At 36.6% G+C, this 27,720-nt stretch overlaps 1 protein-coding gene across 3 annotated transcripts in view; it reads left to right on the forward strand.

Annotated features, from left to right (window-relative positions):
* Positions 1–279: 279 nt before the first annotated feature.
* The window catches only part of LOC127410914 (protein eva-1 homolog A-like), a 32,229-nt gene continuing 4,788 nt past the window's right edge, over positions 280–27,720 (forward strand). The window contains exons 1-3 of one of the 3 annotated variants that reach the window (XM_051646162.1): positions 280–370; positions 22,375–22,428; positions 24,574–24,704. In XM_051646162.1, coding sequence (XP_051502122.1) covers positions 24,614–24,704 — 91 coding nt within the window. In that variant the 5' untranslated portion in view covers positions 280–370; positions 22,375–22,428; positions 24,574–24,613. Of the gene's footprint in view, positions 371–6,374; positions 6,749–22,374; positions 22,429–24,573; positions 24,705–27,720 lie in introns of those variants that run through there. The other 2 variants (XM_051646161.1, XM_051646163.1) reach the window with 2 other exon arrangements.

Consider the following 27,720-nt stretch of genomic DNA (forward strand, 5'->3'; position numbering starts at 1 on the left):
TTGAGTGAACTATCCCTTTTAGAACCTTTTACCTCAAACTATTTGTTAAGATTTATGCCCTGTACTAGATATATTCTTTGGCCGTTAAAAGGTTGTCCTCATGATTTTTTTTCTCTGCGATGCACTAGAGTTGCATAAAGCTTTTTGCACAGTCATACTAATCAAATCATCTCCATGAGTGAGTCTGGACTTCAGAAGCTCTGCAATCTGCTACAAAATGTGGCTTCAGAATCTTCTCCAATCTGCAGTTCTCATCTGGTACAGTGCTGCTCTTCCTCGCTGCTCTTATTCACTCATGTGGTCATGCTTAATTACCTTCCCGGGGAAAAGAGGTTTTCACAATCATGACGACCCCCATTAATTTTAACTGGTAAGTCTATGGCAGTGTTTTTAAACATGTTGTGAAGAGCAATGTACAGAGCTCCACAATGGCACCGCGATTTGTTAGTAGCAATTGTATTCACAACAGCTTTGTTACCAACCATTATCTGGTCAGGTTTTCAATGGACATTTCTTATAAGATATGTGAACACTGGGTTTCCTTTTGTTCAAGCACTTTCATTCAATATGAAAAAGGAATATATACTCACTGAGCACTTTATTAGGAACACCTGTACACCTACCTATTCATGTGACTATCTAATCAGCCAATCACGTGGCAGCAGTGCAATGCATAAAATCATGCAGATACAGGTCAGGAGTTCAGTTAATGTTCACATCAACCATCAGAATGGGGAAAAACGTGATGTCAGTGATTTCGACAGTGGCATGATTGTTGGTGCCATATGGGCTGCTTTGATTATTTCTGTAACTGCTGATCACCTGGGATTTTCACACACAATAGTCTCTAGAGTTTTCTCCAAATTGTGACAAAAATCAAAAACATCTAGTAAGTGGCAGTTCTGCAGGCAGAAACACCTTGTTGATGAGAGAGGTCAAAGGAGAATGGCCAGACTGATTCGAGCTGACAGAAAGGCTACGGTAACTCAGATAACCACTCTGTACAACTGTAGTGAGCAGAATAGCATGATACATTGAACATGGGCTACAACAGCAGAAATATATGACTGTGAATATTATAAATGAACCTCAAGGAACATATTAAAATAATTTTAAAAATGCATGTAATAACTTTAAAAGGACATGAAATATTGATACGAGTTTAAATTATGATATTATGTCAGAAGGAAGAGACCGCAGAGAGAAACTAGCACAGCTATGTAGGAAATCAGCTGCTTGGGACAACAGTCAGTTATACGGGGTAGGGGTTATTTTACAAAAATATTTGACTCAACATGCCATGACTGACCATAATCAAGTAATTTTTCTTTTGGTTGTTTTACAGTCTATAATTAAGGAATCTAGCCTGTTAGACCCTTCAGTAAATTTAACACACTTTTAAATCACTTTACTTTCTCAAAATTGACTCAGATTACATTTTAGGCGTGAAGACACTTGTTCTGATTTCAATGCATTAGCTTGATTTCAACCAGACTGAGTGCCTTCCTTTCTGCATCAGGATTCTTTACCTTTCCTGTAAGCATTTACATTTTTGAGTTGTCTATTGTATTTGTAAACACACAACTGACTTTGATGACTTCATGGATGGTGGAGCTGATAGAGAGGAACAGCCTGAGAGATCAAACGCTCATGGTCTCTATCACAGGCAGACAACTAGAATGGTGCCATGCATAGTGTTCTGACTATCTTCCTATCAGATTAGAGGAAGATGGCACTGAGGGACAGGCCAAAGACTATCTAAGGCTTTTATAGTCCATAAAAACAACAGAAATTCAACTTAATGAGTGAGCACAAAGGTCATTGTCCAGGACAAACTCAGGTCTAAAAGCACTGCATGTTTTGTACTAAAAGCATTTTTTTTTTTTTTTCAAATATAAGCCCAGACATTTGCTGAAAATGTTTCTGTTTTTGTGTTTTTATAATTGAACAAAATAAAGTAAAAACATTATTACAAATTAAATGACAAAATACCAGCTAACAAAATTAAGTGAAAAGTTTCAAACATTTCTGCAGACTGTGAATTCAGCAGCAGTGCATGAAAAGTTCTTCAGCTGAAATCGGTCTGTAGTTACCGAAATGCAAACCACTGCCCCCAGTGGCCAAAGCTGGAAATGCTGTTAAGCGTAGTGCTGGGTGGATTACTTGTGAATTGTAATCCGGTACTGATTACAAATTACATGACAAAAAATGTCATCAGTAATGTAATCTCATAGATTATATTTTTGGGGTAATCTAATCTGATTACTTTTGGATTACTTTCAACCTAATTCTATTTTATTTTATATCACATGCATTTAAGTAGGATAATAATATTAACATAAAAATACAAAGAGGAAGAAAATGTATTCCATTCTTTATTACTAACAAAAAGAGACTCACAAAAAGAGCTCTTTATGACATTTTTTAAAAGTGCATTTAACATTGCATGAATGAAATAAACATTAAATATAACAGCAATGACATTGCTAGGTCAAAGCTTTCATCTAAAACCACTTAAACACTTTTAACACTTACTGCTTACTGATAGTCCATCACCTATTCCAAAGCTGAGGTGCAAGATATTCTCTTTTGAACAGCAAGAATATTCTAAAAGAGCAGAATATTTTAAAATAGCAAAGTTCCACCGAGTCACACAAGCAACAATTCTGTCAAGTTTTCTGTCAAGTTTCATGCAGTGGCATCAGCAGCAACATTAGAGCGATGGGCTTTGTTTCATATTGCAGCACATTTTGCAGTTGAACTATTGTGTACCCTGCAGGCAGGACCCTTAAAGATGGCATCCACCAGATCCTTTAAAGCAATTAAATTCAATGTGTGAGCTGCACACCATTGGTGTAATTTCATTCTTAAAAATGAAATTATCTTTATAAATCCAGTGGTTAAATGCTGAGACCGCTCCATCTTCACCTGGCTGGCCAGTAGTGAGTATCAGTTCTAAGTGCAATACACACAACCCTCCCCCTCTCTTCCGAAAACACATGAAGACTTACTGAACGTATATCAGTGGTGTAGTGATTTAGAATGAAAAACTGAAAAGATTGAAAAAAGAGAATTATAATTATAAACAATGTACTGCCATTGCCTTGTTGATATGTAATCATGTAATCTATAAAAAAGAAACTGTAATCCGATTACGAGTTCTTTAAAATGTAATTTAATCCATTTACAAGAACTTGATTTTTCTAATCTGATTATGTAATCCATATTACATGTAATCCATTACTACCCAGCACTGGTTAAGCGTATGGGCATGTGTGAGCTCCAGTTCTGGCTGAAATGTCCACAAGACGTAAAACAAGTAGTATTTTTATTTTTTAAATGATGTACTGTAATACAGTCTAAAGGAATGTATATTTCAACAGGAGTAAAAAAGTGATTTTAGAGGGAAAATGCAACCTCTTAATCAAGCTCACTGTTGTTTATGTGAGCGTGATTAATTCCTGGTTTCTGTGGGACCAGAACTCATGTCTCTGAGGCTGCTCATGCAACACACTATCAGTAGCACTACAGCAAAAGGTAAACATTTTAACTGATGTAAAGATGTTAAATATAGGACGCCGCTTGTCAGTAAGGGTACGTTTACACGACAACGATGTACTGAAAACGGAAAAGTTTTTCCTTTGCGTTTTTGAAAAGTTTCGCGTACAGACGACAACGTTGTCAAAACGATCCCCATTCACACGGATCCATGAAAACGACTAAAAACGCTGTATTATGCATGCCAGGCCAGTAGTTGGCGATGTCAATTTGTAAAGAAACACTACGCGCCTGCGCAAATAAGCATTCTTCCACAGAGCGGTGAATAAAAACAATGAAGATGGCGATCGCTGATCGTAGTAGTGATGCAGTAAATCTACACTTTGCTGGAGAAGCGTCAATAAACTCAAAATCTTGAGCAGCACAAACACAGTCCTGTATTCTGCCATTGTAGTTTTGAATGTCTCGCGCATTGTTTTGAAGTACTCGCCCATGCCTATAGACTGAACACGTAATACGTGTGTGCATGACGTCATCATGTTCACAAATTCGCGTTTTTGTGTGTTTACACGGAGACGATAACGGCATCGTTTTCAAAAACTTGCACTTTGAAACCGTTTTCAAAAGTTTGCGTTTTCAGGCCCCAAAACGACGTTGTCGTGTAAACGAACAGCCAAGATGCATAAAAAGTTTTCCGTTTTTAGTTGAAAACGTTGTCGTGTAAACGGCCCCTAAATCGGCAGACTGGTGCCAATTTTACAGAGCCGGAACATTCGATAACAACATGTCAATTTCCTGTGTGATCATGTGGATTTCTGAATTGTCTTAGATTTGGTATGTCCTCCTTTTGCTTTAATGACAGCATGCTGGAGTTGGCAAGTTTGTGCAAAACCTGATGATCCAATGATTTGAGAATGTTCCAAAGAGCATCTTGTGATGACACTTAATCCATGCCTTTGCTAAAATTTTGTACAAAAATCAATGTCAAAAATTTGCTTGCATTTGATTAGTGAAATAGTAAAAAAAAAAAAAAATTAAAATACAAATATTTATTTTATACAAAAACTTATCTTTATTTTATTATATATATGTATATATATATATATATATATATATATATATATATATATATATATATATATTAGGGCTGTCGATTTAACGCGTTAATTCAGTGCGATTAATTATATAAAAAATGACGCAATTAATAATGTTCCCGGACCATAATAAGAAATACTGTATATTCCTTCCATCTGAGCAATTCAAGCTTGAAGTACCACCTGTTTTCTCCAGGGGGCAGTAAGCGAAACTTCAGCTGTTTGGGCAATGCGGTTTTTCTGAAAACAAATCATACTCGCCGACAGCAGACAAAACAAGAGAACGCGTTCTTGCGTTCAAACAGCTTGATGGAGCGCAAATACGTGTTTTTCTAAATATCAAACTATGTTTAACTTGACACAGCGACCTAAAACGGTATGTTTATGACGCAACAAAATAGAGATGCTCCAAAAGCGTCTGACGCAGGTGTGCATTGACGCGTCCATAGACAAGCCCTCATAATAAATCTTTCTCGGACAGATTGACGAATTCAACGCAAAATGGATTGCTGTGAACTGTAGGCCAATGATAGGCTTATGTTCAGTAATATGGAAATAAACAATATATTGCATACTAAAGCCACTTTTTGAATTGTCTTTGGTAACACACTTTACAATAACATTAGTTAATGCATTAGGTATCATAAACAATCAATGAACAATATATTGTTTACAGCATTTATTAATCTTTGTTAATATTAGTTAATAAAAATACAATTGTTCATTGTTAGTTCATATTATTTCATAGTGCATTAACTAGTGTTAACAAACACAACTTTTGATTTTAAATATGTTGAAATTAACATTAAATACGATTAATAAAAGCTTTTAAATTATTGTTCATTGTTATTTCATGTAAAATAATGTTGTTAACTAATGTTAACAATTAGAACCTTATTGTAAAGTGTTAGCATCTTTTTTAATCTTTACTCATGTGCTACGAGGTAATGTATTTTAATTATCTATAGTATAATTGTTTGTAATATATATATATATATATATATATATATATATATATATACTGTATTTTATGTATAATTATTTAAATGTAACTATATAACTATTTATAAGTATTTAATCATTATATATTGAATTATTGTTATTTAAGGGGCTTTCTTAGCAAATATTTATATATGTGATCAATTGCGATTAATTCGATTAATTAATCAGCATACCATGTAATAAATTTGATAAAATATTTTAATTAATTGACAGCCCTAATATTACACACACACACACACACACACACACACACACACACACACACACATATGTATATATATATATATATATATATATATATATATATATATATATATATATATATATATTATTATTATTATTATTATTATTATTATTATTAATTCCAAAATCCTTAAACTTCTCGTTTAATTCCAGGGTGAAACATAACTTTAAATTTCAGATTTTCAATGTAGACTTTTTAAACACATTTTGATGGCTACTGTGTTATGGTCAGCTAGCTGTTTTTCACCCCTGCTCTCACTTATAGTAATATTTTTGTATAAGTGTACAAAAATACTATTTCTCATAGCGACTTGGGGCAGAATTCCCAACAAAAGATAACAGGCAAATTCCAAGTCCAGGCTGAATGAAATTCCCATGTCATGTCGTGTTCTCTACCAGTCGTCCAACCATCCCCCTCCCTCTCTCTCTCTCTCTCTCTCTCTCTCTCTCTCTCTCTCTCTCTCTCTCTCTCCCCCTCTCTTTCTCTCTCAGACCTCCCTCTTTCCAATTCTTTCATACTCGCTGCTCTCTGGAGTTCCATTCTGACTTGGATGTGTCTGTCAGTTTGGTGAACACCAATTATTCTATCTTCTCCGTGTCACATTCCTGCTACAGGGGCTCAATGTCCTCCTGAAATGGGTTAAAAAGAGAAGCACATCATTATGATTATCTTTTATTTCCAACTACTTTTTTGAGTATCTTTCTAGGGCAGAGGCAGGAGAGGAGAAAGCAAGCTCTTGAAGAGAAGAGCTTGCTTTCCTTTTCTCTCTCTCTCTCTCTCTCTCTCTCTCTCTTTGTGGCTTATGGGATCAAATAGCTCACTTTTGCACAGAAGAATACTGAAGTGAGCCACGGTTTTCACGGCTTCAGCTCAGATATGTGCATGGGCAGGAGAAAGGACAGAATACTGGGTGAGTTTCAGTGGCTTCTTGATGGTGGGGTTAACAAAATTGTTGGGATGGTTGTGTGTCTTTGTGGATCTGACTCCGAAATTCCTCTTATGCATTAAACCTTGCACACTTACACATTAAATGTGATGCTGTCTTGATACCTGTGCAATCATATTTCAGTTAATATAAGGTGTATTATGTGCTGCTGTCTAGGTGCTTTACTGCCCTGTTGCTTTCATGTTTTTATGTATTATTGTATTTGGTGTAATAGTAAGAAAATACAGATAGTTTATGGATACCTGTCCAGGGACTTTTTTTTTTAGTCAAGATTGGGATTTGATGTTCAAATTTATATTAATATATAAGGGAATGTATTTATCTTAGGTCCTGTAACAATTTTTGCTTTCACTAGTTCCTTTTAAATGGTTCTGCGGTGTGACAGTTTAATTTTTTTAAATACAAATGGTCATTGTAGTCATGAGTTTAGAAAGGCTGGATGCATAATAATTATAAAATATTATAATTAATTATGGGTGCAAACTAATTAGAAAAATGCTATCTAAAATGGTTTTAGATGGAATAGCATGTCACAACACAAGACATGTCCACTTCCCAACAGTATTTTATGTCAGCTGCCTACTGTACATTAATATTTGGTGAGATCATAAACATTTGACTATCCATATGCATGTCTGTGCTTTAGAGTTTGTGAGCATCATTTAAGGAAGAGGTAAATGCATGGCACGCCACTGTCCTGATTGCAGAAATCAAACTGATCAATTCAGTCCTCACACAAAACTATTGTGTGGCTTCAGAAGACTATGGTGCTTTTTTTGGTGTATTTTTTGGTCTTATTTGGAGTTTAACGGCATTGTCTCTAAGACCTGTCATTGTATGGAAGATTTTTTTAATTGTTTTTATTAACTGATAAATAGTCAAATATGCCATGTTGTCTCTCAAATAATATGAGGTCATAAAAGTTGCATGCATAATGATTATAAAGGAATACTGTTTAAAAATAGTTTTGGAGTGTAGCATGTTCCACTACAGGATGTGAACCTCTCAAATTATTTCTTGTCAACTACCCAATTCTAACCCTGTAGCCTTCAAATCATTCTTATAAAGTCTATTTTATATGTGTTTTTTTTTAATTTATTTTATTTCTTTGAATTCCACTAGTTATTCTAGAAAGTTTGAGTCTGCTATCATAATGGCCTATTGAGATGATCCATATGTGTGGTTAATGATCATGGGATAAATGTTGCATTGTACTGATTTGGGACCAGATTCTCTTATCCACAGTCACAGGTATAAATTATACTGAAATACTGGCCTCAGATCAAGAGCCCAAAGTCACTTAATCAGTGTCAGGTGGGTGACATTGTAAGAGTACATTGGTGAAGTTGAAAGGGAACACCTTTGCTCTTCTTGTTAAATAAAAGCTGTTGAATAACTTTCCGGGGTGCTGAACTCTGTTTGAACAACAGCATGCTAGCAGGATTTCCTTTAACACTTCAGATTAGATTGATGTCTTTGCCTGCTCGGGTGGGCCAGCCAGGGTCAACATCATCCCTCAAGCACAACCAGACACCCACTAAGGACTGAAACAATCCTCACTGCTGTTTATGTGTGTTTGTGGACACCTTTGACACTTTAGAAACTCTGAGGCAAAGAAAATACCCCATGTCGCTCCAAACGCATATTAGTTTTTCTTCTGTGGAGCAAAACATTAGCTATTTTAAGAATCTTCATGCAAGACTTTTCCATACATAGTTCACAGTTCCAAACATGAAAAAAAAAAAAAAAATACACTAAAAAAGCGACATAAACATTAACCATATATGTGAAATCAGTCTGAATGATTCATTTTCGAATCAAACTGATCCGGTTCTCGAATTTGATAAATTAAGTCTGTTCGTCACAAAGCTATTGTATGGCTTCAGAAGTCTTGGAATATACAGCACACGTCCTATGGACTACTTTTATGTTGATTTTCTGGTCATTCTTGGAGCTTAACAGCATTGTATCTAAGACCTGTCATTGTATGGAAATTTAACATTGAGGCAAGAGGGCCATGTACAGTACATGCAATCACTCTCTCAATTGCAGGCACTGACCCACATATCTCCATTAGGTTGTTTAGCATCATCTTCTTATTTGAAGGCATCACGGGTTACTGCTGATAACAGGAGCTTCTCTGTGTTGAGCTTTATCCCCATATAGTGCCACCAGAGTTAGAGGAGAGGAAGTGACCTCCAGTCATTTCCAGTCATTTCACATCCATGCTTAAATACACAAAGAACTCAATGTTCTGATGTCTTGACCATTATTGAACAATTACTTGACAGCTACCTAGGCCAATGGTTAGAGTGTTGAGTCCTGGTGGCCATAGTCCACATGACAAAACAATTATTCCATTACAGAATTATATTAATTTTTTTCCACTCACCTTTGTAGTCCTTGTTTCTGTGTCTTGCTGTCACCTGCTTTGGTTCTCGAGGGTCTCTAATAGAAGGACCAGATGTTGGCAGAACTTCCTGCCATTCTAGTTCTCTCAGACAGCTGCTTTGTGTCAGCTCCCATCCTAGTTCCCGCTCCTAGTGCTTGGAAGGCATTAACAGTGTGGCCAGTGGGTCTGAACACACTGGTAGGCATTGTTCAATAGGAAAAGCTGCCTCAGAACTTGCAAGAGACACACAAGATTTACACTGGTCTAAATGAGTACACCATGTAAGTGTGGTGGATCCTCTGGATTTATACTGAATGGTGATTTGAAAGAAACACTGCTGTTTCACATGGGAGCCATTGACTGTTTTATTGCCTTTAAAGGAACAGTTCATCCAAAAATGAAAATATGGTTTTTATTTACTCACCCTTCTAACACTCCAAGCCTGTATGCCTTTCTTTCTTCAATAGAACACAAAAGAGATGATTAGCAGAATGTTGACACTGTGCTTTTCCATGAATGGAACGTGTATAGTGACCAGGGGTTGACAAACTCCTTAAGGCACAAACAAGTACCATAAAAGTCCATAAAACAAAAGTGCTTTAGTCAAAACCTACCGAAATGCTTACTTTTCAAACTTGTCATGCTAGGTTTGACATTGGTTCTCGTGGCTTATTGTCTTGTAACTGATTGTGACACACTATGGCTAGAAGCATACTTTACGTGAGTGCGCATACGCAGATGCGAGCTCTTGGCCCACACATTGCCTACGTGGTCCAGTTTAACATGCTTAACGTGCGTTCTTGTGGCGGTAACAGACCTCAGTACTCAAGGGGGCAACAGAAGTACCTTCAAAAGTCTGTGCCATTTAACTGGATGTGTTTTTATTCATGTAAGTTGCTCTAAATATATTGACTTTAACTTGCTCAGCAATATTCTCTTCATACTCTTGCTCCGCTATTACAGTAGTTGAATTGAAAGAGAAAACTCACCACAGAAGCAGACAAGCACACTAATGCCCACTTTACTGCCTCTTGTGGCAACGTTAAGAATGCAACGCTTAATTGAGTTATTAATTAACTGACTCATTGACTCATTTTGAAATTCAACAACGGACAAAATCATCTTCCATCTTGCATATAGTATGTTTCGGCCTTAAATTAGAACATGTGGAAAAACAGGACATTTTGTTGATCCTTTGATACCACACAGCATTGTGCTGGGTAGCCTTGCCCACTGTGAACTTTCATTAGTCCAGAATTCTGCCCTTTATTGCTGTACATTATTTGTACACTGCGTCACAGTGCAGTTTTGCATTAAGTGTGGTCAGACAAATCGCTTGTCACTGGAATCATATCACATGGCATCTGGTTAGGACACAGTGTTAGATTTGACCAAACTAAAATTATTTGGAGAGATTTAAAGTGATCTTGTCTACATCACTGATTAGTGTGCTTTGACATACCTAAAAAGTAGTTTGAGTCAAACTGAATCTCTCTTACATCTATTCAAATAAAACAGTACCAAGGAGCTGTTTTTTTATGGTTGTTCACTTTGCTTTATGTTTTATGTTCATTCTTTTTCCGTTGTTTCTCTGAACTCAATTTTATCTTTTCCCAGTTGGCTTGGCAGGCTGAAGTCACTAAGCAACCTTATAATGTAATACCACAAAGTAGAAAAAAGGCCTCTGTTAGAATAAATTAGGCTAAGAAATGCACAGGACCCTGGCAAGAAGCATGTGGTATTTTATGAGCCCCTTTCCCATTAAAACTCAAAGATTTGCCTATGTGTTGCATGAGATGTCTTTCGTGTAGCACTATGACCAGCCTAAATAATGTTTTCATGATTCAGCATGCGCAAGTGCTGCCAAGGGGCTGCAGCAACGCAATTACAAAAAGAACTAGTGGCTATGGTTAAAAACAAAATTGCAAGGAAATAAACTGAAACAATGGGCTGTTGTGTTTTCTTTTGGGGTTTACGTCATTTTAAAAAGCATGCAACTCCTATGAGTGATTGATATAAAGCTCCAAAATCCAATGGTTGTCATTTATAAAATTACAATTATGAAGATATGTGATTCTTTAGAGAAATTTATACAGCTTATAGGAAGTTCATAGATATCATGTCCATGGACTTTTTATATCAACATCAAGATGTTAGGTTAAAATGTCTATGAATCTATAAGGAACGGTATATTTTAGGTCCTTTAACTGGTTACCATTTCTTTAAAAAAAAAAAATTTAAATTAAACAATTTTAATCACCTTTTGTCTTTACTAGTTCATTTTAAATGGGCCTGCAGTGTGACAGATACATTTTTAATAGTACAAATATTCCATATATAGTCTCTCAAGTACTATTAGGTTGAAAAGTTACATGTGTAATCAAATGCAAAATGCTGTTAAAAGTAGTTTTAGGTGATGTACATTGCAGGATGTGTCAGCTTCCCAGTTGACCAATATGCTTGTATAATTAAGTTCATTTAAATCCTAAAATTTCAACAATAAGACCCAATGACTACTGATTACTCATAACTGAGTCTGTGGCACCCTCACACTCTAATCTACATTAAATGGCTAAAGCATTTTTTATTATTATTGTCAGGATCATTCAGCATGAACTCAGAGGCTGATCGTACTTGAGTTGCAATCTTGTTTTATGGTATTTTAGCCTACTTGTGTAAATATTTTAATACTTTACTACTGCCTGTGCTGCTGCCTCTCTTTCTGAACTGAAGATCATGTCTGGTGTTAATAGAGGTGAACCTTTGGCCTGTAATTATGGAGTAGATAATAGGTTAATTCTGAGTCAAGCCAGCCAGGTGCATATGTAACCGGTCCTGCTTGACCCACTCTGAGCAGGATTCGAACCGGCATGGGAGGCATGGGAGGAGGGCACGCTAACGAGGAGGCTAAAAGCTAAAGCCCCTTGCATCAGTCGCTAGTGCGCCTCATGAGGCCAGGGGAGTGAGGTTTACATACACTGCACGGCACGTACTAGTTGGCTCCTGTTACATTCATACCCCTAAACCTCACTCCCATCCGGGACATGGCACCACTGTAACCGGTCCTGCTCGACCCACTCTGAGCAGGATTTGAACCGGCATGGGAGGCGGGCGCGCTAACGAGGAGGCTAAAGGCTACAGCCCCTTGCATCAGTCGCTAGTGCGCCTCTTGAGGCCAGAGGAGTGAGGTTTACATACACTGCACGGCACGTACTAGCTGGCTCCTGTTACATTCACACCCCTAAACCTCACTCCCATCCGGGTCATGGCACCACTGTAACCGGTCCTGCTCGACCCACTCTGAGCAGGATTCGAACCGGCATGGGAGGCATGGGAGGCGGGCACGCTAACGAGGAGGCTAAAGGCTACAGCCCCTTGCATCAGTCGCTAGAGCGCCTCTTGAGGCCAGGGGAGTGAGGTTTACATACACTGCACAGTACATACCAGCTGGTTCCCGTTACATATACGTACCCTATAGCAGCTGTAGTAGCCATTTAACCATTTACATTGTACAATCTCTGAATCATGTATATTGGTGTCCAAAAGTGTCTAGATTGTTTGATTGTTTTTCATGTAAACCTGGAAGTAAACAGTGTTAGGATAAAAAAAAAAAAAAAAAAATGTAAACAAAGAAAATTTATGATATAAAAATAAGAAATATTAAAGATTCCGCACTAGGCCACTAAATTCAAATTAGCAAATTAGTGACAATGATCATGTTAATGCTAATTCATTTGCACAAAATGTTGGATTCGTTTTGCTTCCATTGCATCACACAAGATGTTTTTCGGAACATTCTCATATGTTGGAAAAACTGCGATGCTCTTAAAGGTTAACAGTTTTTTTTTTTTTTTTTGTATCCTTCATTTTGAAGGTTAAAAATATTCTAATATGTGACATTAGACTAAGTAAATAAAATTGGAATACATTTTGAAAATAATTAAATTATTGGGGTTGCTTCAACACAGAGTCAATAAACAGGCCGATCAAAGAACACACTGTGTTCCATGTGTGCTACTATGGCAAGATGCCTGGCTGAATGTTTATTTGTTTATCCAGTGAGGTCTGCTCTCTCTCTTTCTCTCTGCTGTGTGTGCATCGATGTGTGTTTGTGTGATCTGTCAGTAAGAGCATAATCTGGCCTCTGGCTTGCTTACGTGGTAAAGCCATTGCTGTGTTCTTTGAAACAGGACTTTTGTGAAGGACAGTGGAATGGCATGAACATCACAACAAGGTATCCATTAATTCTATTGTGTGAGAATTAATGCCCATTAAAATTCACTCGAAAGTACAATAATAATAATCACTAGCATCACTATAAATATTTCTCATATTTAGGGTTGAATGATACCTTAAATTGTGTGGCTTGTTCAAATTTTTACACGATCAGACTTACAGTACAATCTTTGCCCAGCGGATGATAAATTGTTGAAAAAATCCCATAAACTTGCATTGAAGGAGGGACCTGAGTCATATCTATGTACCAGAATATTATAGAGACTTGGGGGTGGACTTTTCACTTAGGCCAGTAATCAACCACCCACAACACCTTATGGTGGAGACTTTTGCATGGAAAAGCTCCACTCCCATTTTCTTCTCTAGTTGAACTATTTCTATTTATCACATCTGTCCCAGAACTGTACTTAATACTGCTGAGGATACAGAAGGCTGGACTGATACTGAATACTTGACTGAGCAATTGATGTTCTTTTCAATGCAGTCCTCCAGTAAATTACTGCCAATTTAAAGGTGCTGTAAGGTGCTGTTTTTATTATTATTATTTATATTTTTTAAATGACCTGCAGAAAATGTCCCTATTACATGTAGATATCACTGAAATAGGTGCTCATATAAGTGCCGGTACAGTGTCCATCCTCCGCAAAACGCACAGGGTCAGATGGCAAAATGCTCAGGGGCACCCATCCCCCTCCATCTGCTCCAACACAACTCTTATATATCTGTGCTTGTGCGTGTGTCTTTGGATTGTGGCTTTTGGAAATAGGGGGTGTGGCTAATTCATTGGCTGGGGTGGTGGAAGTTCCAGAACTTAAATACAGCATCTTTAATGGAAATTCCAAGTTGAAAGTCTGTCAAATTGGAGATGTATGTCTGCCTAATATGCCTCAATAGCCTCTGGCAATAGGTTCCTGCCTGAGATTCTCCTGTACATATTTCATGCCCATATGGATGTGGTGCATTCCATAAATAATTATCCACAACCCCCAGTTTAGAGAAACATTCACAGGAGAATAGGATTCTGCTCAAAACACTGTTCCAGTCTTTTACAGCCAAGGCATACAGAACAATGCAAACACAGGATACACACATTCACATTCTCCTGGGCTGTTTAACTAGACATACGTACATTAACCCTCTGATGCATGAATTATTTATTAAGGGGAAAAACGTCTTGTTTTGATGTTTCTTTTTACTTAAAAACAACAATATAACTACACCCAAAAAAAGTTTCCAAATGTATTTCAAGAATACATTTTTTTTCCTCTGTAGTGTACAATACACATTTAGAGTTGCAGTAATTAATGTAATGTGAGCTAAAGGTAAACTGTAGGTAACCAAAGAATATGCCCTTTTTCTTTTTTAATCATACAAGAAAAGGAACGTAAAGACAGTCATATGGAATTATGAGAAAGGGTCAGAGGTAGCCCACCCATGGTGGTTTGGGTCATGTATAATCATACCAGAAATGGTTAAAAATGCCATTTAAAGATCTTTACAATGTAGTGGACACCATGCAGGTTAAACATAGTCCTCCACTAACATACACAAAAAGTGATTCGACTAGTAATTCTCTTTAATCCAAAAGCTTGGTTCTGTTTCCAGGAAGCCTGTCTTAAATAACACATCATGTTTTTTTTTTTGTTTTTTTGCTTTTCAGCAGCATGTTAAACATGGCTCTCCTAAGCATTCAAGGCTCTTATAGTGGTTAGGGTTTTGAATCGGGTCAGGGAAACTGGAACAAAGTCAATCCAAAAGGGCAAGATCCTTCAGCAGCCCTCTGTTTTTCATAAAAATAGATCTCTCATCATGGCAATAAGAAGTTAAAATGTGGTGTTATAAAAACAGTTCTAAAAAGAAACAGGTCATAGTGACATTAAACAATGGCAGCGTGCCATCCTCCTCGCTTCTTGTCTAGGCAGTTGGGGTATGGAAAGGTTTGAGTTTCCCATCTGTGTGGGGTTAAGTACATTTAGCTCCTCCAGCTCCACTGTTCTGCTTCACTGAGCTAACAGAAGCTGAGTCGGAGAGTCGAGGCTGGCCACTGCATTCTGAAACCTAATATTAGAGGAGAAAAAAAAGTGAGGGAGAAAGAAAGAGCGAAAAAATGAGGTGGTGAGGAAGTGTAGCATTAAGGTTGGCAAATGAATCTGCCCAAAGTCATGTTTTGTGATTATAATGAGGGTGAAGTGGTGTGGCGCAGGCAAATGAGAGTGAAATAAACAAATGGCCATATTTACATTCTAAAGCCCTTTCACAAATATGAGATGACACAGATTTTATTCAGTTATGGATTCTGTCATTTTTCAAATTATGTTTTGGAGGGCAAGTTAGCATCTTTTTAAGACCCTGTGATATCACAATTGGAATTTTGTTGCTTTCAGTCCACCTCCGTTAGCTTTGAGGCCATATACGTATATGCTAGTATACTCACAGAAGTTGGCAAAATGTACTTTTAATACATTTATGCATTTACAATTTACAATCTTTCTATTCCAGGAAAACGGAGCAAAAATATTAATGACTCAAACACTCACAGGCGTAGCCAGTTTTTTTTTTTTTTTTTTTTTTCAATTAAATGCTCTCTAGAGTGAAAATGTCCCCTAATATGTCTTCATGTAACTAACAATAGCAAGCAGCCAATTATGGTTCATGACTGTGACATAAACAAAAAGCTTTTGGCTATTAAAGGAATGTTCCGGGTTCAATACAAGTTAGGCTCAATCGACAGCATTTGTGGCATAATGTTGATTACCACAAAAATTTATTTAGACTTGTCTCTCCTTTTCTTAAAAATAAATAAATAAATAAATAAAAAATAAAAAATCGAGGTTACAGTGATTACTTACTAGATCCGGCCCTGGGCGCAAGTCATAATTAATTTTTGTGTTATCAATATTATGCCACAAATGCTATCGACTGAGCTTAACTTGTACTGCACCCGGAATATTCCTTTAAAAAAGGAACACATTGCAATCAATAAAGATCACAAAAGAACAATATTCAATGCACCAGTTGTGTAGTATGCATTGTACTTAGTAACTAAGAACATTCTAAGAACAAAGTTCTACTATGACCTTCTTTAATGACTGTTTCTAGTAAATGTTTAATTTAGTTCAGCCTATAAACCATGCAGTCTCATTGTAGTAAGGGAAAGTATATTAAGTGAAAGGAATAATCAAGCAGAGTAAATATATGTGTTGGATTATGTGATCAGACATAGACATTTTGAGCAGTCACAGATACCATCTCTCCTAATCTTTCTTTATGAGGTGTGAGGAGATTTTCTGGTTATGTGGTTTAAGCCAACTCTAGATGGGACAAAAGTTGCACGAAACAGAAAACTCATTAGTGGTGGGAATTCAGTTTGCTTTATGTCTGATCAAATTATTGCTCACTCATTTTGCTCCGTTTACATTTTGGGCTCTTGATTTTATATATAGCAAAGACAAAATGGATCAAATATGGGACAGTATGATGGAAGTAAATGGCACTGCCTCTATTTGTCTTGTATGATGTCCTATTAAGGACAAACTGACCTATGTGACTAGATAGATGATTATTTGATCTTTTACAGTCCCATCTCTTTATTGTAATGAGTCTTTCTATCTTTATCTCTCTATCTCTGAATATCCTTCAGCCAGAGTTCCATTTTGCCATTCCTTGTGATCAGAAACAGCTGTTGGAAAACTGTGTGTAGTCCTCTATTTTTAAACATTTCCTATAAAAATAGAAATTTGAAACTCCCAGATAAATCTTATCTGCGGGATCTTCTTTCCCTGTTCTATAAAAACAGTGATGAAGTCTGAGTAATTCCTGGTCTTCTTTCATTTCTGAGTTCACAGTAAACAGAGACCCTTGTAAGAAGAGTTTTATAAGGCGACCTCATAAGGTATGAACAATATGAGGCTCCTGTTGATATTTAAGGGATTGAAATGGTCTTGGCTTGTACTTGGTTTATCCCAATCCTCTGACAAAATGAAAAGTTTATGTAATGTTTTTGCCCTATGAAATATGGGCACAGGTTTGAATGGCATGTTTCTGTTTATTAGTAAGAAATATTTGAAGGAAATGTAACTCTCTTACTCAATTTATTTCTTTTACCTGTACATAAGCAAACATAAGCATGTGGATAAGCAGTTTATCTGGTCACAAAACGTTCTTGTACTAAAATAAATCTCAATTCCTTATTTCTTAAACAAACTGTTCAGAATCAACATTTTGATTAGACGATCAGTGTTTGAATCACAAACTTCAAATTAGGAAAATAAACTATTTTACTTTTGCAGAACAATTGTTTATTCCAATCAGTATTGATAATAAATGTAACTGTTTATTGAACTTTGGTGAACATTTATATTGCTCTTGCAACCATTTTCTAAAACAAGCCACAGTTTTAATACAGTACAAATCACAGCTTATTTCTTTAGTTTACATTTAAGGCATGAAAACACAAACCACTGATTCTTGATATAAGAATACAAACGTCCTCTTTATTTTAAAAATCAAGAAATTCATTATAATAAAAATACTGGACAAAGTTAAATCTAAAGGAAATGTGTATACAGGGCATTTATTACTTAGATTTTAAAATAATTTCATTAGAATTTGTTAAAATGCATGCTCTATACTTGGAAGCACATAACTTAAACTGTCCTCAGCATGAGGTCACAATGTTAAACTGCCAAATAAAGTGTTAAAAAATGCAACAAATTCATAAATATAAATGTCAAATGAAAGTTAGGGATCTGTATGATCTCAAACAATACATAAAGTGAACTTTAAATTGTATTTTCCATAAAAAGCTGTCTATCAAAGTTGTGTCCTCACTTTGCATCAACTTTTTTTTATAATCCTGAATAAATCAGACAATGTCATAGTCAGCTATAACTCTGAGTATTCCTTTCCACCTTCCTGCTCATGGTGGATGCAACAGTAGGACACGTGGTCTGGTAAGTTTTACATTTTTTTTATATTTTAAACAATGTTTAAGTCTCTGCAGTCACAGCATCAACATGTCAACTCAGTCATTCCCATTATGATAATTTCTGTTAGAAATGTGGAATAATCGTGGCATTTTAGTTTAGGTTATAAAGGCAGCTTTTTATTTTTTTTATTTTCTCCCCAGTTTGCATGCCCAATTCCCAATGCGCTCTAAGTCCTTGTGGTGGCATAGTGACTCGCCTCAATCCGGGTGGCGGAGGACGAATCTCAGTTGCCTCTGTGTCTGAGAACGTCAATCCGCGCATCTTATCACGTGGCTTGTTGAGCGCGTTACTGCGGAGACGTAGCGTGTGTTGAGGCTCACGCTATTCTTCGCGGCATCCACGCACAACACACCACACGCCCCACCGAGAACCAGAACCACATTATAGCGACCACGAGGAGGTTACCCTAGTGTGACTCTACCCCCCCTAGCAAACGGGCCAATTGGTTGCTTAGGAAGCCTGACTGGAGGAGGCAGTTTTAACTGAGGAAGAAAAACCGAAAATGGCTCCAGTGTACAACACATGGTTAAGATGGAAAAATATAAGATTTTGTCAACTCCTTGCTTTTTAGTGTGTCTGACAGAGTTGATACATAATAAATAACTTACATCTTATGAAGTGAATAAATGTCAATTTTCAGGAAAAAGCGTTTTTATAAAAACCTGTTCCCTTTCATGGTTAGTTAGCTGAGACCTTTGTCTACAAATACTGTATAGTATGTAGACAATGTAGTATAAAAGAATAAAAACTAAGATTTAAAATCTGTTTTGTCCCTTATCTCAGGAATCATCGAAACACATGCTATTCCTTATTATTAATGCTTGTTTTCCCCTCTTCTTTTACTTATTTGTTGTCATGTGGAAATGAAGCTTTTAACTCTTAAAAAGCACTTGTAAATTGCACCTGTTAACCCTCCACCTGTCTGTTTGTTCTTCAGGAATTCACACCCATGGCAAAGGAAAATGCCTGGACAGCTAAAAGTGATCTGCTTGGTTAACAACGCTCTGCTGCAGCTGGCTATTTGGCATGCTTGTGGGGGGTCTAGTTGACATTGAATCATTTTAACGCTAGCTGTGAAAACTAATGACAACAGTTGTGCACCCATTATTGTCTCAACTTAAATATCAGGTTATAGTTGAGAAGCAGGTGCTCAAATTCCTTTTATAATCATTAGAGTCAACACATTTATAATAAGTCTGGGATTTGTGATCCTATGTAATTGAAAATGGGTGGACAATAATGCTGTTATAAACAAGGAAAGAAATAATTTAGAGTTAGTTGTTTGGCCAGCTTCTATCTGTGAAGTCAAATGAAAGAGTATTGGCTTGTGCCAGCTTTGAAGCTCAAGTTTGGGCATAGTTTGGCTTGGTGTCTGATTAAAGCCAGGCTCCGTTGGTCAGATCCCTGAAATACTACTGGCTTCTGGCTTCAATAAAGCCTTGCCAAACTAAGTTGCTGCTTTCCTCTATTGATTGTAGTACAGAATGTTAGTTCCATTTAGAGGACAGCACTGTTAAGATGAAAACACTGTCAAAGCATTTGTAATGGACAAAGGTGAAAAGACGAGACTGCCTTCAGAAAAACTAGTTCTTTATAATTGTATGCACGTAAAATAGAAGTGCAGTTCGTGTTTTTTGCAACCTGGTCTGATAGAATCACATTACAATAACATCTCGGTTACGTATGTAACCATGGTTCCCTCAGTAGGGAAAGAGACGCTGCGTCAGAGCTGACTCATTGGGAACACTCAGGTGGTCACAAGGTCTGAAGCCCTATACAGTCACACCAATTTTATTGGCTGATGCCGCTTAAGCGACGTCTAATAAGGAGCTACGTCATGGGCTCTTTATCAGCGTCCGCTTGGCACCATCCTCTTAGATAATCTTCTTAGATTTTCTTCACTTCAAGTGCACGATTTTCTCAGCCTGTGTTCTTCTAGTGAGTATTATGTTTTCCGTTTCGAGTGGCAATATGCAAGGACATAATTGAAAACAAAATAACCTAAAAGAGAACATTTCCGTTGCGGCTTCCCGCATTGCAACGAACTGAAAAAAACAACAGCGCTTCACTGAGGTTTGCCATTTTTTTGCAAAATGGTATCGTATCAGTTTCTTTATTAAATTAACATTCGAGGCGCTGCAACAACAATAACTGTTATTCACTTTCATACAAATCACGAGTAAAACAGCAGATTATCAGTTCATAAGCTTACTTTTCGCCCTGTTCCTTCCACAATGATGTCCTATGACAACAAAACACTTTAACTATTGTGCATGACATGTTAGGCGATACATACATTTGCATTAAATAACCAACTACATTTACAAGCTTAATTGATTGGGATCAAGTTGTGCGGTAGCTGAACTAATAGACTGTCTCAACGTGGAGGAGCAGGGTATGAGTTCAGGAGCGCGTGAGTCAACACGTAAGCCAAAAGTCTCATAAGCACCACAAAATGACATGGTTGCTTCAGCAATTGCATTGTGCATCTCCCATTTGCTTTTTTGACACTATCGGTTAGGTTTAAGGTTTAGGGTAGGCAGGTAGATTCTCTTGGATCAAAATGCGATAGAGCAATAACCTTTAAAAAACCTCATCTGTTTTTCATTGCTTTTTAAGACACTATCAGTTTTTCATTTACTACACTCAAACCTTACAATTTGTGTTAAAGGTTTAGTTCACCCAAAAATTATATTTCTGTCACAATTCACTCATTTTGTTCCAAACCTGTATGACAATGGCCATGTCCACACGTCACATCTCATTCAGTTTCCGACAGTATCATTTTCCAAAGTAAGCGGTTATGGAGAGCGTTCTAGTGTGGATGAGAGGCAGTAGTAAAAGTAGTGAAATTAATGCGTTTTCAAACAAAAACATATTAGTGTGGACGTGGCCTATATCATCATGGATTTGAATAGCTTTTCAGTCTTTAACTCTCAGTGTTTGGTCTTACTCATGATGAAGTATAAAGCCTTTATCATTGAATTCAGTTTCTGTGATTAAGCTTGATCATAGCTGATTGATCTAATCATCCTTTTCAGGTTTTAAGATGTAGTTCTAGGTCTCTCTTAACATTGTATTGATATTAAAAGAAGTTAAAAATAGTCAAGCTATTTAGAACTATTCAAATATGCTGACCGGATATGACACATGAGATTTCTGTGGGAAAAGAGCACTTGTCCTGGGAAAAGCCCAGTTTCTGAAAGCATGAAAAGGACAACAACTTCAAGATTTTTTTTCTTCAAGAATTTTGTCCTACACTGTTCAAATCATTGGAAAATAGCCTGAAGTGCAGATAGCAAAGTGAAAAATGTGAAAAGTTAGAAAAGTATGCTCACTTATTAGTTGGTTGCCACATGTAGCTGTTCTTGCATAAACAAGGTTTCCTTTCAAATGGTAAGATACAAAGATAATGGTTGGTGGTGGATTTTTTTCCCTGTTACTATCACATATTGCTCCTGCATCACATCTTCATGAGCATCGTGACCAAGTATTGTTCTGAAAAATGCCATAATTCTGAAAGCGGAAACTTTTTTTTTAAGCTCTCTTACTCATTGTGGTTTAAAGTAGTCAGATCAGTGATCTGTCCCAAGCATCCACACAGCGTCAACACATGTTATTGTTTTTGGTTCTTATGTCTAGTTTGGGAGGGTTTTTTTCCTGACTAATCACTGTGGTTGTATGGAGGAGTGTGTACCGTAAAAGGACACATAGTGAGACTGTGTGATGTATGACACACACACACATCTACTTGAACGCAGTTGAGGAAAGGATATTTATTTCCACTGAAGGTCTTATCGTAGCACTGAGGGGGCAGTTGAAGTGCTGTTATATAGATCAATATGACTCATACAGTAGCCCTCCATTTTTTGTCGTTTTTCTTTGTCCATCAACCCTGAAAAACCAAAAGGAGAATGCTAATGCTTTTTTCTCATTTTCTCTCCATTTCTTTTGGTCTCCTTTTTCATCTTCAGTGTGACCTCAGGATTTTTCATAGATGGACCTCTATGTGCCGACACTCAACCCAGGTAGGACTCTGATAAAGCTTTAAACTTATAGTGCTATCCTGTATAGTAGGGGAGACTGGGCTGTCACACAGGGAAGTTGTCACAAAGGCTAAATCTCAGTAAGGATAAGATTTAGAATCAAGTCCAATTATGCAAATGTATGTTTTCTCTCTCAGAGGTTTTGTATGTTGGTTTCAGATGCAGTTTAAAACCTTCTTAAATATATATTCTACCATCCAAAATAAGTTTTCACAATCATAATATTTTTATTGTAGCTTTTGGATAAACAAGTGGACATAATCACACAATCAAATGGCACACATTTAGGCAAGGGTCAAGTATATTATGAATACAGATATTTACAGAATGTTTTAAATGTGTTCTGAAGAAAAATGTATATTTATGAAAAAATTTTGTCGGGGCAGGTTGCCACAAATACATTTAATGTCATAAATTTATAATGGACAAAACAATGTTTTGATATTTTGTATGCTACCTTTTCCATTTTTGTTGTTTAATAAGTTGTTTGGTACTTCAAACTTATTTTACTTTTTTAATTTGGCTGAAAAGCCTTTTATAGGCTGTTTAATGTAGGTATAGATTTATAGAGAGCCGTAGCCTAGATTATGTTTTGGGGGTTGTGATGGTGGGGACACGATCCCTGTCACCCCCAATATTCACATGAAACCTATTTGCAACTGATTTAGAGGCAATTATTTCAGTAAGGATGCTGCCATAGAAGACAGCAAGGCATCTCACTAAGTTTTGGAACAGACCCAATATGTCCTGCTATTGGGGCATGTTGTCACGAAAGGTCAGCATGTCTTCAGTGAAGTGTATCTTTACTCCTAGGCAAGAACAGTGAAAATGTTCAAAAGCTTTTTTGTAGCCAAGAATTTGACTATGCAGAAATTGACAAAATAAACCTACCCTGAGAAATAATTACCAGAGTAAAAAGTGTGACAACTAGCCCCGGTCTCCCTATAGGTAAAATGAACCAATGAACCATGTAGCTCCGAAATTATAAATGTTCTACAATTACCATTAAATGGTGTTTGGTTACAAACAGACCAAATATTTTATGTCAAACTGGAGCACTTGAGTGCTAATTTATAGTAATTACCATTGCAGGAGAGTACCAACAGCATTACTTTATAGAATCTAGCACTTAGTAAAAAGTTATGAGATCACTTTGAATTTAGGCTTCTCATAATGTTAAATATTTACACCTGGATATACTGTTTAAACATCCAAATTATGATGCAGGGCCTGGAAGAGATTCATAATTATTAGGTAGTAATGAGGGAGAATGAAGAGCTTCATTAGATTTCACAGAAGAACAGACCCAACAGTAGAATGAGCTTAAGAGGACCAGGTAACAGTAATTCAGTCTAATTCCTCATTTCTGCTAAAAAAAAAAAAAAAAAGTAGCTCGTCTTCCTCTAAGTCAGACAGGATCCGAGACTCTGCATTCCTTTACACCCACGTGAAATGCTGGCTCTGGGTGCTGTCTCTACCTTTAGTCCAAACTTCTCTGAAAAGAACTCTTAGTAACCCAAACTTTTGGTCCAAGGGCCACACTGATTTTGTTTACAGTTTTTTTTAGATCAGTATATGCATTTCCTCTTCTTGTGATGAAAGACAAAACAAGCCAATATGTCCAGGCAATTTGGCAATAATTTATGGGTAAAATTTCCCAATGTCTAGTAGTGGTTTTACTAAGGGGAGAGAATGTCAGAGTAGGATGGTAAATCTATATATAATTCTTTATGAAAGCATATAATTTCTATTATGACTGTCTTTAAACTGTAATCATCAATCAACTTGTTAGTGAATAATAATGTAAACAGTGGATCAGAATGTCTCTTTTGTTTTGTTTGATCTTGTGTGACAGCTTGATGAGATGAAATTAAACTTTAGATTGTTACAATGTCTGAGGTTGTAAGTAATGCGTTATTCTGCTGTTCGGAAAATTCAGAAATTCTGTGATTCTGCACATCAGGTTATGGTACAGTCTAAATGCAGGGAGAAATCCCAATATAATTACACTCTGTAAAACAGCATCATTATAAGTTATGGTTCAGTGCTTCTGCTTATGAGAAATGAAGGTCGGTTCAGACCAGTTCTGACTTGCATTCTCTCTCTCTCTCTTTCACTTTCTTTTAGTATTACACAATAAGTTATCCATAGAACGTCAGTGGAAGAAATGGTTACTCCTTTCTTCAATGAAAGGCAAGCCAGTACTGAGGAGATGGCTTTAGTGAGCAATGCACTGGCTGCTTACTCCTTCATAGCAGGTAAAAACAAGTTTGATATCCTACAACTTCTCTAACTATCCTACCACCTCAATACTACCCTATCTTACTATACTACTCACTCCACTACTATCCACTTACCTCACCTCACTCACTCTGCTACTACCTGAATGCTAACCTACTCCTCCACTACCATCCTACTACCAAACTAGCCTACTACCCCGTATTATCTTACGACCCCACTTCTTCCGTACAACCTAGTTCCGGTTCCGTACAACCGGAGTTGAGACATTTATTTTCTGTTTTGACAAAAATGTTACATATTTTTCCATCTTAACCATGCGTTGTATACTGGAGCTATTTTGTTGTTTTTTTCCTCAGTTAAAGCTGCCTCTATAACCTACACTCAAATGCCAAAATTACTTTGGCAATTATCACAATGGGATGAAGGAGATGACATGTTGCAGCTGTGACCGCAGAGACTTCAACATTGTTTTTGTTTTTTTATTATAAAAAATTATTAAACTTACCAGACCACATGTCCTACTGTTGTATCCACCATGAGCAGGAAGTGGGAAAGGGGTACTCAAGAGTTATAGCCACTGATATATAATATAGAACTGGATTGCTCATGACGTCATAACAGTGAAGCCACTGCGCTGCCATATTGCTATGCCCAAACATTCCAATGTCCCTATTGACTTAACTGGAAATCATCTCATTTCAGTGAGTAAACAAATCACCGATTTCACATCTGAAATCTGCATGTACATCTCTACAACGCAAACGTCCTACACTTGTAATTATTTATTTATTTAAAGTCAGGAATTGTTCCTGTTTCTTGAAAGCCCGAGCAAGTTATGTATATCTATAACAGTATCCACCTCTAACAAACTTCCTCATCGATCAGATCAGCTGAATGTAAACTAGTTCACTGAAACTGAGGTAAGATACAGACAGACATTTTCAGATGTATTTATTGTGAACATCAAAGTGTTTGTTCAGAGTTAATTGTTTTATGTTTTCATAAAAAAGTGCCTCGTTCTTGCGGTCACTTGAATAAGAACGCGATCTCTCTCCCCCTATCACACGCGCAGTGGGCACGCAGAGAGTGTGGGAGATACGCTAGGTTTTAAAACATGCATCCATGTATGACTACTGAGAGCACTTGAAAACAATATGAAAACAAGTAAATCCCGGGCATTTAAGGCGATTTAGAAATCCCCGTCTGACTTTTTGAAAGTCCCTTTTGGGGGTAAGGACATGTTGTCACCCTAAACAAGCAGATATTGCTACTTTTCCTACTTACATTACAACTTGTGGACAGTTTTGCTGCTTCCTTTGGTGATTGTTGTGCTGCACTGATAGGCAGGTGAATGCTCTGACATCACGATCTGCATATATCTTCTCCCTCATTAAAGGAATATTATCCATAACCAGCTAATTAAAAATTAAACATGATTGTCACTAGAGGGCGAAATGCGACTGTCGTATCCGGAGGTCTGAGATGGTGAAACTGGGGTGTTTTTGCCTGTCAATCATTTGTATGCCCAAACTCTCATGCCCAAACTCTCTATGAGATGTACCAATATGCCTGCTCGAACACTTCCGGTGGCTTCACCTCCTGCTGGCAGTTTAACGTTGTGTTGGCGATCCAGTTGATATATTTATCTGTATATATCAGTGGTTATGGCTGACCATGACATTGTCTGATTTATTCAGGATTATAAAAAAATCTGAATGAGTTGATGCAAAGTGAGGACACAAATTTGATAGACAGTTTTTTTTATTATTTTTTTTATTTATTTTTTATGGTAAATATAATTTAAAGTTTGTTGATGAATTGTTTGATATCTTACAGATCCATACCTTTCATTTAATATTTATGCATTTTTTAACACTTTATTTGGCAGTTTAACATTGTGACCTCTTGCTGAAGACAGGTTAAGTTACAGTACATGTGCTTCCAAATTTAGAGCATGCATTAAAAAAGAATTTGAATTAAATTATTTAAAAATATAAGTAATGAATGCCCTGAGTATACACATTTCCTTTTGATTGAACTTTTTCAGTATTTTTATTATTATTAATTTGTGATTTTTAACATAAAGAGGACTTTTTATGTAGGACAAGGTTTGTCCCTTTTCTCAAGAATCAGTGTACTATCAGGGTTATTAAGGTATTACACTAACTTTTTTTAGGTTTTCCTTTGCCACACATTTAGTTTAACAAGGAAGAAACGAAACGAAACGAAACATTGGGGTCTGACACATTTTGGAATGTAACTGACTATTAAATTGAGCTTACATCTGTGTTGAGTGTGTTTCGACCTTAAAGGAATGTTCTGAGTTCAATACAAGTTAAGCTCAATTGACAGCATTTTTGGAGTAATGTTGATTATCACCTCCTTTTCTTAAAAAAAAAAAAAAATCGAGGTTACAGTGAGGCACTTACAATAGAAGTGAATGTGGCCAATTTTGGAGGGTTTAATCACAGAAATGTGAGGCTTTAATTGTATAAATGCATTAATTCTTCTGTTAAAACTTGTGTATTATTTGAGCTGTATAGTTGTTTAAATAGTACTTTTTACAGTCATTTTAGGGTTTGTTGACATTACATCTTCATGTTAACGAAGTTGTTAAACTGGCTATAACTTTATACAGAAAAGGTTAGTATTTGATTTTATCACACTAAAATCATGTTACACACATACAGTTGAAGTCAGAAGTTTACATAGACCTTAGTCACATACCTTTAAGCTCAGTTTTTCACAATTCCTGACATTTAATCATAGAAAACATTCCCTGTCTTAGGTCAGTTAGGATCACTTTATTTTAAGAACGTGAAATGTCAGAATAATAGTAGAGAGAATGATTTATTTCAGCTTTTATTTCTTTCATCACATTTCCAGTGGGTCAGAAGTTTACATACACTTTGTTAGTATTTGGTAGCATTGCCTTTAAATTGTTTAACTTGGGTCAAACATTTTGGGTAGCCCTCCACAAGCTTCTCACAATAAGTTGCTGGAATTTTTGCCCATTCCTCCAGACAGAAATGG

The sequence above is a fragment of the Myxocyprinus asiaticus genome, chromosome 20 (assembly GCF_019703515.2).
Source record: "Myxocyprinus asiaticus isolate MX2 ecotype Aquarium Trade chromosome 20, UBuf_Myxa_2, whole genome shotgun sequence".
Lineage (NCBI taxonomy): Eukaryota > Metazoa > Chordata > Actinopteri > Cypriniformes > Catostomidae > Myxocyprinus > Myxocyprinus asiaticus.